General features: G+C 45.8%; 1 protein-coding gene across 1 annotated transcript in view; it reads right to left on the reverse strand.

The window, feature by feature from the left end:
- LOC121878469 (teneurin-a-like) overlaps positions 1–14,719 on the reverse strand; it is a gene marked incomplete at its 5' end in the record, with an annotated part of 135,050 nt that overhangs the window by 27,616 nt on the left and 92,715 nt on the right. The window contains 12 exon segments of the mRNA XM_042384710.1: positions 3,439–3,645; positions 3,758–3,899; positions 5,116–5,316; positions 5,625–5,774; positions 6,052–6,230; positions 6,857–7,240; positions 7,441–7,613; positions 7,816–8,065; positions 9,404–9,569; positions 9,800–9,851; positions 9,853–9,896; positions 10,268–10,411. Of these exon segments, the coding sequence (XP_042240644.1) occupies positions 3,439–3,645; positions 3,758–3,899; positions 5,116–5,316; positions 5,625–5,774; positions 6,052–6,230; positions 6,857–7,240; positions 7,441–7,613; positions 7,816–8,065; positions 9,404–9,569; positions 9,800–9,851; positions 9,853–9,896; positions 10,268–10,411 (2,092 nt within the window).

The following is a 14,719-nucleotide window of genomic DNA, read 5'->3' on the forward strand; positions in this document are numbered from 1 at the left end:
CTTGCTTCTGGTACTCTCCTCCCTACTCCCTGGGCTCTGTTATAATCCCTCCATACTCCTTAAGCTTCTGGTACTCTCCTCCCTACCCCTGGGGCTCTGTTATAACTCCTCCCACTCCCTAAGCTTCTGGTACTCTCCTCCCTACTCCTTGGGCCTCTGTTATAATCCCTCCCTACTCCATGCTTCTGGTACCTCCCTCCCTACTCCCGGGGCTCTGTTATAATCCTCCCTACCCCTAAGCTTCTGGTACTCTCCCCTCCCTACTCCCTGGGGCTCTGTTATAATCCCTCCCTACTCCCTAAGCTTCTGGTACTCTCCCTCCCTACTCCCTGTCTTATAATCCCTCCCTACTCCCTAAGGTCCCTCTCCACAGGTGTTAAGTCCAACCATCCACCCGGACAGGTAATGAAGACGCACGAGCCACTGATAGTACTTCACCTGTACTCTACTTTACCTGTATTTATTAATTAGGATATTTCATTAACTTTTTACCTGCACTTCAATAAATCTCCGTTAATTAGTGATGGACAAATTACTTCAGTTTATACCTGTTGAAAAATCCTCTAAATTAAGATCTGTTTTGTTTTTTATTTAGTGCTATTTTATTTTGCTATTTTATGCTATTATTTATATTTTGTTACTTGTCAATATCTGATGTCACTGCTTCCATACATACATACCTACATACTGTACATACATACATACATACATACATACCTACATACATACATACCTACATACATACATACCTACATACATATATACATTCATACATAAAATCACAGTAATAACCACAATATCTTTCTTTTCCCCACAACTACTTCCCCTCCCTACAACTACTTCCCCTCCCCACAACTCCTTTAGCTTCCTGCAGGGTCCTCTCCCAACCCACTGATCGTCTCGTGTCACCACCTACCTGACGGAGAGATCATTAGTGACGTGTCTTGGATCTACAGGTGGTGGTGGTGGTGGTGGTGGTGGTTTGCCCTCTCAATGCGTGTGTGGCTCTTCCTATGACGGCGATCACGCCATGGTGTGCAAGAAAGGGGGCTTCATATGCATGAGGCATGACGAAGTAAGGCATCTCACAGCAAATATGTTGAAGGAAATCTGCCGTGATGTCATGGTAGAACCGTCCCTCCTTCCATTGGGCTGTGAGAATTTCCAATATAGGACTTCAAACACATCCAATGAAGCCCGTGTTGACGTCAGTGCTCAAGGATTCTGGACGCGGGGACAGCGAGCTTTCTTCGACATCAGGATTTTTGATCCCATGGCCGCATGTCACCGTAACTTAGCTCTCGGTGCTGCACATAGGAGGAACGAGAACGACAAGATAAGGGCATACGGGGAGAGAATTCAGAACGTTGATCAAGGCAGCTTCACTCCTCTAGTGTTCACAACCTCTGGTGGGATGGGACCAAGTGATGCTTCTACCAGACTCGCGGAGGTGCTATCCGAACAGAGGCAGCAGCCCAGAGTTATGTTACAGCCTGGAAGAGATGTCGACTGTCTTTCTCTCCCCTTAGGTCGGCTTTGCTCTGCCTCAGGGGAACGAGAGCATCGGCCCCAAAGCCGACAACAGTTGCAGATACTGACTATGAGGCAACAGTCACTGAATGCTGCATAGATCTGCGGCTCAACTAACTCAAAACAGCTGGGATAGCTACTTATGTATTAGGATATTTAATATTAAGGTAATAAAATGGCGGCGAAGGTATGGCTATTGGAGGAGGATGGAGGCCATTAAAAAAAAGTAGTAGTAGTGGTGGTGGTCGGGTCAGCAGGTGGTGTCTGAAGCAACCATCTATGAGCTTGTAATTACCAGATAACTCACAGATGGTTAATGATATCCAACAGCTGGTATCCTAGAGGCACTCCCAACAGATGGTTACTATAGGCTGCTGCTGCTGCTACTACTCTGCCTCGTCGTCACCCTCCTCCTCCTCCTCCTTGTCGTCACCCTCCTCCTTCTCCTCCTTGTCGTCACCCTCTTCCTCCTCCTCCTCCTCCTTGTCGTCACCCTCCTCCTCCTCCTCCTGTCGTCACCCTCTTCTCCCTCCTTGTCGTCACCCTCCTCCTCCTCGTCGTCACTCCTCCTCCTCCTCCTCCTTGTCATCACCCTCCTCCTCCTCCTCCTGTCGTCACCCTGCTCCTCCTCCTCCTCTGTCGTCACCCTCCTCCTCCTCGTCGTCACCCTCCTCCTCCTCCTGTCACCTCCCTCCTAAGATAACGTTCCCGCCAATTTCCGCCCACAAACTGTTTCCGAACTGCCTCGGGAACAGGATGGGGATGGGGGTTAAAGGAGGGTATGGTATTAGGGGAGGTAGAGGGAGGGGCGGCAAGTTAGAAAACGGCAACTGTGATTGGCCAGTCACTAATCTCTATTATCTTCTGTGGTTACGGTCTACTGGTGAGGCGTGACAGACTTGTGTGTGTGATGATGAGGGAGGGTGAAGAGGAGAGGGAGGGAGGGTGAAGGGAGGGTTGAGGAGGGAGAGGGGGAGGGTGAAAGGAAGGGTGATGGGTGGAGTTGGTGTTGGGTGAGGAGATACGGTAGGTCGAGGGAGGGTAAGACAGGGTACGGAGGGTGAGGAGGATAAGTCAGTGAGGGAAGGAGAGGGTATGGAAGGTAAGGGCGATTATGCCAGGTATCATCTCCTGTCACCGCCCTTGTTGCCACGCCACACACCCGCGGGTACACACGAAGCGGTAAACCAGGAACTAAAGAATTAATATTAACTTCATTTAAACGATAGAATTAACTATGGTAACAATAGGTTTACGACATTATGTTTTTGATATTATGTTTACGATTTACAGTTTTAACGTGTTATTATTATGGTTTACTTTTAATGATAAACTGTGTGTGTGTAATAATAATAATAATAATAATAAACGGTTTATTAATGGAGTTTGCCGGTGGCTGAAAATATACAAACTTATATTTGATTTAGACATAATGATATGCGTTAAATGTGTGTGTGTGTGTGTGTCTGTCTGTCTGTCTGTTTCTTTACTACGCGTAAAGATCTGAGAGATGTTATTGCTTAATTTTGGATCACGTGAAGATTAGCCACCCTAATTTATTTCACCTGATGTTTAAACACCTTCACGCTACCTGGGGGTAAGTAAGGTTAGGTTAGGGGTTAGGTGTTTAATCTTCACGTACTGTATTACTTAATTCACAGACTGACTTAAGTGTTTCATGGCAAGACAAACACAGGGATCAGCCACTGAATGATGACAGGTAAACAAGATAAGTGTTATCTGACCAACGTTATCCGTCAGTAAACACTGCTCAGGCGACTTACACCACCGTAAACAGGGATCATCTCGTGTACACCACCGTAAACACAAAGGTCAGCTGATTTACAACAACATAAACAACAATCAGCTGACGCACATCACTGAGTTACCACAACAACTCATACTTACCCTGAGTGAAGACCGCCCGCGTGTTGCTTGTCATGGTGAGGATGTGGGCGTTGTGCTGTCCCTGGCTGCCACCCACGCCCACACTCAGGCTCCTGTGCGTCCCCTCACCGCCCATCCACGAATCCACGCCCACTCGAGTGCCCGTGGGCGCCACCACAGTCACCAGACGGCCCGTTTCATCATACTCGTACACATTGGTGAGGCGACCTGAGGGAGAGGCAGACGGAGGGGTTAGACCTTACACTGATGATGTGGTCGACTCTAACACTATGGGCAAGTGTTTATGATCTCTACTTGAACAACCTCCTCAGAGACTCACCTGGGGAGGTAGAGGCCACCAGAAGGCCGGTGTCGTCGTCGTAGGTAAAGTCGTAGACACGTCCCGGCCTCTCGGAGAACCTCGTCATCAGGCCCAAACGACTGATCCTCACAGCGAACTTCTCCCCCATTGTGTTCTCGATCTATGGGAAGAGACCCAGTGGTGTAGTGGGGAGGGGTGTAGTGGGGGTGTGGGGGGTGTACGGGGGTGTAGGGGGTGTACGTAAAGTGTAGGGGGGTGTAGGGGGGGGTGTAGGGGGTGTAGGAGGGAGGTAGGGGGTGTAGGGGAGGGTGTAGGGAAGGTGGAAGGCGTGGATGAAGGAAGGAGGTATAGGGAGAGCGTAAGGAGGGAGGGGAGGTGAAAGAGGTTATGTAGGGGAGAAATGACATTATAGTATGAGGAAGGTGACAGAGGAAGACTTACTAGGTGGTACAAGGGGGGGAAGTGAGAAGGAAAGGTCTATTGTATGGGGAATGGGGAAAGGAGGGGAGGGGAAGGAAAGAGGAAGGAAGGGGAGATAACGGGAGGGTAGGAGACAGGCGAGGAAGCGGCAACAACTCTCAGAACTTAAGTAGAGTTTAAGTGACTCCCTGAAACTTGTGAGGGATTTAGGGAATTGAATGGAATCCCTCTTTGGAGATGTAGGGACCTGTGGAGTTTGATAGCACAAGTTCTGCCAGTGTTGTGTGGCTACAACTTTATTATTTTTGTCTCCTTTTCGTTATTTTTATTTTAGGTTTTTATTTTTTTGGTGTGTGTAGATTGTCTTGAAGTTTAGGCAGGATCAGGAGGCCGTAAAGAGTTTGACGACGACCAGATATGTGTGTGTGTGTGTTGGGTGGCTGAAGGTAGAGGAGGCATAAGGGGATGATGGTGTCGAGAAGAAGAAAAAGAAGAAGAAGAAGAAAGAGAAGACGTTGCACCTGGCTATAATAGATCGTCTGGTGTGGTCATTAAGCAGGTTTCTTCAGGTAAGTATTAAGACACAATGAACATCTACCTGGCAACTCATTATGATATCGTTACACCTGTAAAACAATACCTGAACAGAATATCTTAAGAACATATTATCTACACTGATCCATTCTTGTGAACACTTATTTACACCTGTGAACAGTGATACACACACACACACACACACACACACACACACACACACACACACACACACACACACACACACACACACACACACACACACACACACACACACACACACACTAATCCATATGTGACACTATAACCTACAGCTATTCACACTAATTTAAGCTCATAAAACACACTCATTGACTCAGACACACACGGTACCTCACAAACACACACGGTACCTCACAAACACACAGGTGGCCGAGACTGACCTGGCTGACGGCGGAGGTGTAGTCTCTGAGGAACATGACCTTGTTCCCGGAGGAATCGGTGACCTTGGAGAGTCTGCCGAAAGAGGTGTTCTTGGAGTACAGGAAGGAGTAGAGAGTCCTGCCCGTCACCAGGTCCCGAGTTTCGACGTGATGACCGTGCCGATTGAACACGTAGAGCTCATTGGTGCGAGGATAAGCGACCTGTAGGCACCCCCAGATGGTTGTGTGTGTTAGTAGGGGTGATGGGGAAGTGGTCTAATTTTCTTTATGGTAATTCTGTTCATATTTGTTTTAAGTTTGGATGTTCATGAATTATCAGTTCTAATCTTGATCTGATAATAAACTAACCTGATCTGACCTAACCAAAAGCTAATCTAACATGACCTAAACTTACCTAGCTTTATCTAACCTGACCCAAATCAAACCCAACCAAACTCAGTCTAATTTAATCCAACTCGGCCTAACCTAACCTAACCAAATCATACACCTCGACTGTACTCTCAACTCACCTGAAAGTCGCCGTTCTGGTCGTCAGGAGGGAGGTAATGGATAAAACTGAAGAGCTTGAGGGCCTTCTGGTCAGCCACGTGTATTACCCCGTCAGGAGACACCGTGATGGCTGATACAGACCCCAGCACCGTGGTCGTGGAGAGAGGGATCTGCGGCAGTGAGTGGGAGATGGTGAGAGAGAGAGAGAGAGAGAGAGAGAGAGAGAGAGAGAGAGAGAGAGAGAGAGAGAGAGAGAGAGAGAGAGAGAGAGAGAGAGAGAGAGAGGTAATATACAATAAAAGATGACAATATTATAAAGCACACTCGAAAGTGACAATGTTTGATAAATCATTGGACCTCTCTACACACACACACACACACACACACACACACACACACACACACACACACACACACACACACACACACACACACACACACACACACCTTGTCATCAACAGGGCAGGTACAATCCTCGTCTACACAGCCACACTCCGGCTTGGCTCCAGCGAAGTGTTTGAGTTGACCCGCAGGCGTGAGTTCCAACACGGCGTGGCGCTTGTGTGCGTCCTCCTCCGTCAGGAAAAGTGAGCCAAAGGGCGCGAAGGACAGCCCAGTGATGGTTCCTAATGAGGGAGAGAGGAGACAGTGAGTGAGTGAATAAGAGGTATGTGGGTGAACTACGATAGGGAAGGAGGGGGGAGGGATAGGGATAGGGAATAGAGTGACATTCTTGTTCTCTATATTACAGGTTAAAGAGTCTCTACTACACACATCCTTATCTAATATCCCTTTATCCTCAGAGGACTGTGGTATCATGAGAGCTGCCGTGTCCGTGGTAGTAACAAGGCGTGGCCACACAGTCACTAAGCCTGTTATCACTCCCTCATGAATAGATATCTCAGAACTTGTGTGTTTTATGTAAATATGAAAACAAATAGTTCTTTGTCAGGTCAAACACGACAATAATTCCCTCGTTATAAGCTAGCAAGTAAATAGTACAGCTTCGCAATTTCCCTCAATTATAGTCTAGTTACTTGACATCACGCTGGTAAACTGCCCCATAAACAAGCTTCTGCCATTTAATAGTGCAATAGTACAAGCAGGGGGCCCCATCAGCGCCCCCCATCATACGCAGAAGACCCTAGTGGCCCTTTGAAATACAAGAAGGGGGCCCCATCAGAGCCCCGACACACACACAGTAGCGCCCCCAACACAGGCAGGCGGCCCTAAAAGTGCTTCTAACACTCACCGACGGCGGGTTTGTCCGGGGAGGAGGGACAGTGGAGGGGTGTGCCGGCCCTCACACGGACGGTGCCGTCACTGGTGACCTGGAGGACAACGTGGTCATCAAGGATATGTAGAGAGCCGTCGAGGGGGCAGAGGGCGAGGCCAGTTGGCCACTGTAGTTCCACCTGGCTGGCCGGCAGACCTCCCGAGCAGGGCAGCGGCCGCCAGCGGGTCTTGTGGCCATGGTGTCCTATCAACGTGTGGATGACGCCCTGAGGGTCCACCATGCGAATATTTGTACCGTCAGCGATGTACATGGTGCGGTCGGCGGCGATGGCCAGGCCTTTAGGGTGTGCCAGTCGAGCCTTCCGCGCCGCGCCCCGGTCCCCACAGTGACGCTCATCACCTGAAGGAGGAGGAGGAGAGGTGACACGTGTAGTCAGAGGCTGAAGTATATGGACATCAAACCATAATGTCTCTGTCCGACTAAAATGATGTATATGAACAACTTGACTTAACAAATGTTGTTTATAATTACTGCTGTTTCTCTTAGTGACAGTCAAACTACCCACAACAAGACAGTACAGTAAGGTCCGCCTCACTCACCTGGGATGCAACGCTCCCCGTTACCGGCGACAGTCTCAGAGTTGGTGCTGGGCTCCGTGACGTCAGTAAGGGAGAGGACCCGCAGCACCTTGTACTTCTCAGGGTCACTCACGTACACCTGCCCGTCCGCTGGCGACACCGCGATGTGGTAACCATAGGACACCTGCGTCGCGCTAAGGGAGGACAGGTGAGGGGGTTAATTATAATATAATAAAACGTCAACAGGTGCCATATAGTCATACTGACTTAACAGATGTTGGCGTCACACTGCCCAGTACAGTACTATCATCTGTACACCTGTAACAGCTTGCCTACCTTCAGCCCCAGGGTACCTCACCCGACCTAGAGGGCTTCACCTGAGCTAGAGGGCCTTACCTGAGCTGAAGCAGTGTATACACCATGCCCTCTGGGGTGACCCTCCGTAGTAGGTTAAAGTCCCCGACGTACACAGAGCCATCAGGACCCGAGGCGAGGCTGGTGGGTGTGAGGAGCTGGGCGTCACGGGCCAGACCTGAGCAGTGACGACACACGATCTGACGCTGTGATCCCGTCCCCATCAGAGGTGACACCAGCCGCGGCGCCTCCCGGAGACTCATAGTCGACCCGTCCCCACGCTGTAGCAGACCTGGAGACGAGGGAGGGAAGCCAGGTTATTACAGGGTTTCCAGTGACACTCAATAAGGATGTGTAGGTCGTCTTACACATATGAGAACACCTGGTAATTGTCTTCATCAGGTGTCATTACAATAATTAAGATCAAATTAAGGTTAGCGTAGTAATTAATCTAGTTATTAATATTGGCGTCCATTAGTTAATTCTAGAACTATATTATCTTGACAAAAAATCACTGAACCAAGTTATAAATTAAAATCGGGAAGAAACCGATAATAACTTTTTGTTTTTCCGTTTTTCACTAAATAGAAAATGTTAGGAAGTCACCTGTACATACAAGTTTATAACAAAAAAATACAAGAGAATATTTACCTGAAATAAAAATATATTGAATAATTATCATAAAACGAAATCCCACTGAAAACTGTTCCACACTTGTCATTAATAGAAGTGGCATACCAAAAAAATCGTGTTCGTGGCATCATTGCTAACATTGTCCAAACACCACACATGGGGGGGGGGGGAGAAATCAGCTGACGGACATAAACAAAACAAAACTCTCTACATCGGTGACATTTTTCCCGATCGTGTGTTTATTTTTTGTTAGTCAGAGTTACAATACAAATCAAAAACAGTAAAAAATGCTGTTAATATATTTTCACGTGTGTGTGTGTGTGTGTGTGTGTGTGTGTGTGTGTGTGTGTGTGTGTTCAAGGTCTTACAATCCTTCTTATTTATGCGTTGAAATTTGAGTTTAAAATATTCCACCAATAAAAGTAATGGTGTGGCAGGACGAGACAAGAAGGGGGGGTAGGGGAGGGAGGGAGTGTAGGGGAGGGAAGAGGTGAAGGAAGTGGGAGGAGGAGGGTAGAGAGAAGGAAAGAAGGAGTCAAGGATAGAGGTCGACAGGGAGGGGAGGGAATGGGGTTGGTGAGAGGGGAAGGGGGGGTATGAAGGTATGGGCAGGGACGGGAAGAGGGGAGGGATGGGAGGGGTGGGGAGCAGACATAGTCCTCCCCACCCCCACACATTCTTTCTCACAAGTTTCTGTCGACCAGAGTTTTGGGTACACAGTTAAACTTATTAATTTTACACTGCTTGCTTGGTCTTATTGCTATGGGCAGGCGGGAAGAAAGAGGGGGGGAAGGGGGAAGGGAAGGAAGGGAGAGTGAGGAAGACGTGGATGGATGGGATGAAATGGGAGAGATCGAAGAGAGGAAAGGGAGAGAGGGAGGAAGGAGGGAATAGGAAAGAGGGAGGGATATAATGGGAGGGTTAATGGTAAAAGAGAGAGAGAGAGAGAGAGAGAGAGAGAGAGAGAGAGAGAGAGAGAGAACACCACATCACTCACCAGCCTCAAAGTTGTACATATGATGAATGTCGAGGTTCCATCCGCCTACGTCAGAGATATCCATGTGGAAGCCGTGGAGGGTCGCCGTCAGGGTCTCCCACAGGATACTGGAGCAGGTAACGTACTCGTAGCCTACAGACACCAGCGCCGTGGCCTCCCCGTATACCTGTGTGGGAGGGCAGGTAAGACACGCCGTCAGGTACAGAGGTGATTGGTTGGTGAGATTAGTGGCTCGTGAGATGATTGGTTGGTGAGATTAGTGGCTCGTGAGATGATTGGTTGGTGAGATTAGTGGCTCGTGAGATGATTGGTTGGTGGGATAAGTTGCCTTTGAGATTAGACCCGAACGTACGTAAAGCCGCTGAACGTACGGAAAGCCCCAGAACGTTTCCTCACCTTCTGTTTATAAACGTTTCTCTTGTTCCAGGTGAAGGTGTAGGTGATGTTAGTCAGCCTCGAACACCTTCTCGAACACGGAGCCTTCAAGCGTCACCTGTGGAGGGAGGAGGGGTAGAAGTATTAGTACAAGGAGGAGGAAGAGGAGGAGGAGGAGGGGAGGAGGAGGGGAGGAGGAGGAGGAGGAGGAGGAGGAGGAGGGAGGAGGAGGAGGAGGAGGAGGAGGAGGAGGAGGAGGAGGCTCAAGGGTTATTATGACAAACACAGTGATTAAAAGATTGTTAGGTTAGGTTTGAGTTGAGTCGAGTTGAGTTGTCTCATTATGTACAACAGTAACACGAACTAGCTGCAACACTACCAACAAACAGAAGGGGCACCAAACACCCCACTTCAGGCACCCCAGAAGGTTGTGAAGTCCATGTGGAGATCCTTGGAGAGGTCCTTGTGGGTGGGTGGTGTCCTACTTACCTTGAGATGAACCATGGAGAGTGCGGCGGGGACCTCCATAGGCGTGAGCTGCAGAAGGAGGGTGGAGAGGTAGCCGGAGACGCTGCTGGAGTGATACAGCAGGTGCAAGTCACTACCAGGGACTCGCAACGACTCCTGGACGACCTGTAGTAGCGGGAGAGAGAGGAGAGAGTGGTTAGTATGACGGGGTAGGACGCAGTTACGTGGGGGCAGAATACAGGGCAAAAATACGGGTAAAAAAATGCGGGGTATAAATACGGGGGAAAATCCAAGCATACACCACGGGGATGATAGTAAACAAAAGAAAAAAAAAGCTTCAGTGGTTTTTTTTAGACTATTGTTTTGTTAGGATAATTAAAGAGGTTGAGAGAGAGAGAGAGAGAGAGAGAGAGAGAGAGAGAGAGAGAGAGAGAGAGAGAGAGAGAGAGAGAGAGAGAGAGAGAGAGAGAGAGAGAGAGTAATAAATTCGGCGCCAAAACACATCATCAAACACCTCAAATATCGTGGGCTACTAACATCATGGCTACCAACAACATCATGGGCTACTAACATCATGGGCTACCAACATCGTGGGCTACCAACATCGTGGGCTACTAACATCATGGGCTACCAACATCGTGGGCTACTAACATCATGGGCTACTAACATCATGCTACCAACATCATGGGCTACCAACATCGTGGGCTACCAACATCGTGGGCTACCAACATCGTGGGCTACCAACATCGTGGGCTACCAACATCGTGGGTTACTAAATATAAACCATCGTTAAACTAATGCAGCCGTTAATAGGGGTGAAGGACTTGGTTGGCACTCGACTTAAAAGTGTTGAAGAGGCAGAAGGAGGAGGAGGAGGGGGGGTGAGAAGTGGAGGAGGGGGAAGAGGTGGAGGAGGAGCTGGCTGGAGGAGGAGGTGAGGGTGTGAAGAGGAGGGAGAAGGATGGCAATGTTGGGTAGTGAGAAGGGTGAGAGGGAGGAGAGCAATGTAGGAGAGAGTGAGAGAGTGAGAGAAAAGAAGGGAAGGGAGAAAGGAAGGGTTGGGGGATCTGGGAGAGGAGGGAAGGTGGAATGGTACGTGGGATAGGGCTTAATGACAAGGGAAAAAGGTTTAAAGAGAGAGAGAGAGAGAGAGAGAGAGAGAGAGAGAGAGAGAGAGTTTAAGGACGCCTTCATGTGGTGTGGCTGAGATAACTCGCCTCTCAATCCCTACTGGTGGAGGGAGGAAGCCAGTATCGGACGCTCGTGTCGTAAGTGATCACCACCGCAGGCAGAGGGCAGGCGAACAATTCATTATCGTGTTATTTTAGGTTGGTGAAGAGAGGTGGCGCGCCGGGTGCTGCTGTTCGCTTGTGGTGGCGTTATTGATTGTTCGTGTAGACGTTGATTTTTCCAAGGTCTGACAGCAAGAAAAAGTTCCCCCGTTTGTGTGTGTGTGTGTGTGTGTGTGTGTGTGTGTGTACAAGGCTGGTGGCACAAAAATAAAAATATAATCTTGGGTTAAAAAAAAACTACTGGCAGCCTAAAAAACAAAAACACAACAACAAAAACAACAACAAAAACAAAAACACAACTACAACAAAAACAACAACAAAAACAAAAACACAACAACAACAAAAACACAACAACAACAACAACAACAACAACAACAACAACAACAACAACAACAAAAGGATTGAAAACCATGAGATCAAACAATAGTCAGCGAATTCATTGTAAAAAAAAGATAAAAAAAAGAGTGGATTATGGAGGAAACTATTGTTAGGTACTGATAGACGGTATAAAAACCCGGTACCTGGCGGTTTAGTAAGAGAAAACTCGGTACCTGTTGGTTTATGCAGTAGAAAATCCTAGTTACGTATCGTGTTGGTTTAGGAAAAGATAACTTGTTGGCTTATTATTATTACTATTATTTTATTGTTATTATTATCATCAATATTATATTAGTGTTATTATTATTATTATTTTACAGTTATAATTATCGTTATTATTATTATTCCCTTATATACCAACCACCAAAAATGGCCCCCCAAAATTTATAAACAAAATAACTTAATTAACCTATACACACCTGTACCTGGAAGCCACAATCATCACTTTAACCCATAGTAATAAATTTGACGCTTCCTTGAACACATCATTTGCATCACTGCTTATCATAACATCACCACCATTGGCAATACTGTTAGTTTATCATAATTTATTTTTACAATTTACATCACTGTGTTCTTTCATTAGAATTTATGTAATATTTTTATTGTTATTTTAATTTTCAAAGCAATTTCTTTTTGGTTGGTTAGTCAAATATGAAATAGTGTATCAACAACATTTTTGGGGTCGCATATTATTATAATTATCAATGAATCATTTCAATTTAGTATTTTTATGGGAATATAATTTTGTGAATCACCTGAAGATTAGACACCTTAGTTTATTTCACTTAAATACCCTAACCTTACCTAGGGTTGGGTTAGGTTATGTTAGGTTAGATTACGTTAGGGTGTCTAATGCTCAGGTGATCCGATTTTTCCTCCCAGGTACATCAACATTTTCCTCCACAATACGTTCCTTAAAACACATCCTCCACAATATGTCCTTAAAACACATCCTCCACAATACGTTCCTTAAAACACATCCTCCACAATACGTCCTTAAAACACATCCTCCACAATACGTCCTTAAAACACATCCTCCACAATATGTCCTTAAAACACATCCTCCACAATACGTTCCTTAAAACACATCCTCCACAATACGTCCTTAAAACACATCCTCCACAATACGTTCCTTAAAACACATCCTCCACAATACGCCCTTAAAACACATCCTCCACAATACGTTCCTTAAAACACATCCTCCACAATATGTCCTTAAAACACATCCTCCACAATACGTAAATCTTTGAAGTTTGAACGAGGCGTGAGAAAATAATCCACCTCTCTAAATTCTAATTACTGTGTTGTAACCCACCACCTATTTTCATCCCAGGACAGTCAAAGGTAGAAACTAATTAAACTAATTGGAAATATTATCGCATAACCTTCCCATACGTGGCACAGGTAGGACACCCCATCCACTTGCACTAAACACAAGATCTTCTTTTTTTTCCTAGTTTAGATAAAATATATAAGGATATTCATATGAGGTCTTATCTACAGAAGAGGTCAATTATATGGTTGTTTTTTGACCTGTTTGACCTTTTTGACCTTTTTGTCCTTATATTCTTAAAATAGAGTAAAAAGTTAGAGGCAAGGAGAGTTTAGGTCACCGAGGGAATGATTTGTAATTATTAACTGTATTTCTGTTTGTCTGCGTCTCTTCTCTTCGTCTGTCTGTGTCTCTCTCTTTGTCTGTCTGTCTCTTTCTCTTTCTTGGTCTGTTTGCTTCTCTGTTAGTCTTTCTTTTTCTCTCTTTGCTTGCCTCTCTCCATTTCTCTTAGTCTTTCTATCTCTCTTATTTATCTTTGTGTGTTTGTCTCTCCAAAACTATAAAACAGTTTTAATTGAAAGTTCAAAAGTATAATATAAAGTTTATACTATAAACAAAAGTCTTAGTAAGTTCAAAGGTATAAAAAAGTAGTTAAAAATTATATATATATTTTTTTTTACTTCTAACATTCTCTGACAATAAAAAAATAAAATAAAAAAAAAATACCAAAGAAGAGACAAAGAAAATTACCAATTCAGTGGAACTTGTCCAGGATAACAAAAATATATTCAAAAGTATCTGGAATTATATATTTTTCCTGACGTTCTCATATAATAAATAATAGCAAAAATAATAAAAAATAGCAAAAATAATAGTCTTTTCTTGTCTGTATCTTCTTTTTCGACTTTTGTTTAAACTTGAACACAAATTGGAGGTGAGAGGTGGAGAGTCCAACCTACCCCCAACACCCACCATGAACCACAAACCATAAGAGACACACAGATCACCACAGAGGAGTAACAGACGGTGGAGTCAACGAAGCAGGACCTACCGTGTTATACAGCCTTCACGCCCCCTGACACCCTCCCACCCCAGGACACGACGGCAAGTCACTAAAATTCTCTCTTCTGATATATTTATTTCACTCTCTCTTGACTGGGTGTGTGAGAATGTTTAACTGATTGATGGTAACACATAATAATGGAGTCTGTGAGGTTTATGAGTTAATTTTTCTACTTTTAAAGGCGTCTAATGGAATAAAGATGGCGTGTCCCTTAATTGAAAATGTGAGAAGGTATCCAGCCAGCTTACTAAGGTTATCTATGAGACGGAGCCTTAAAAAATCCCACTGTAAATATTATTTCCTCATAACTGGATATGTTTGACAGCATCTAGTTAGCTTCATCCATAAAGGCAACAAGATGGTGGCAACAGTTGGGAAAAAAAAAACACGCATAGAAAGTTGCCAAAGCCCGGGTACTGGGCCACTTCCAGCCAGACTCTCTTGACAGCGGAAAAGTCGCTAAA

Source organism: Homarus americanus, unplaced genomic scaffold (assembly GCF_018991925.1).
Source record: "Homarus americanus isolate GMGI-L3 unplaced genomic scaffold, GMGI_Hamer_2.0 scaffold33529, whole genome shotgun sequence".
Taxonomy (NCBI): domain Eukaryota; kingdom Metazoa; phylum Arthropoda; class Malacostraca; order Decapoda; family Nephropidae; genus Homarus; species Homarus americanus.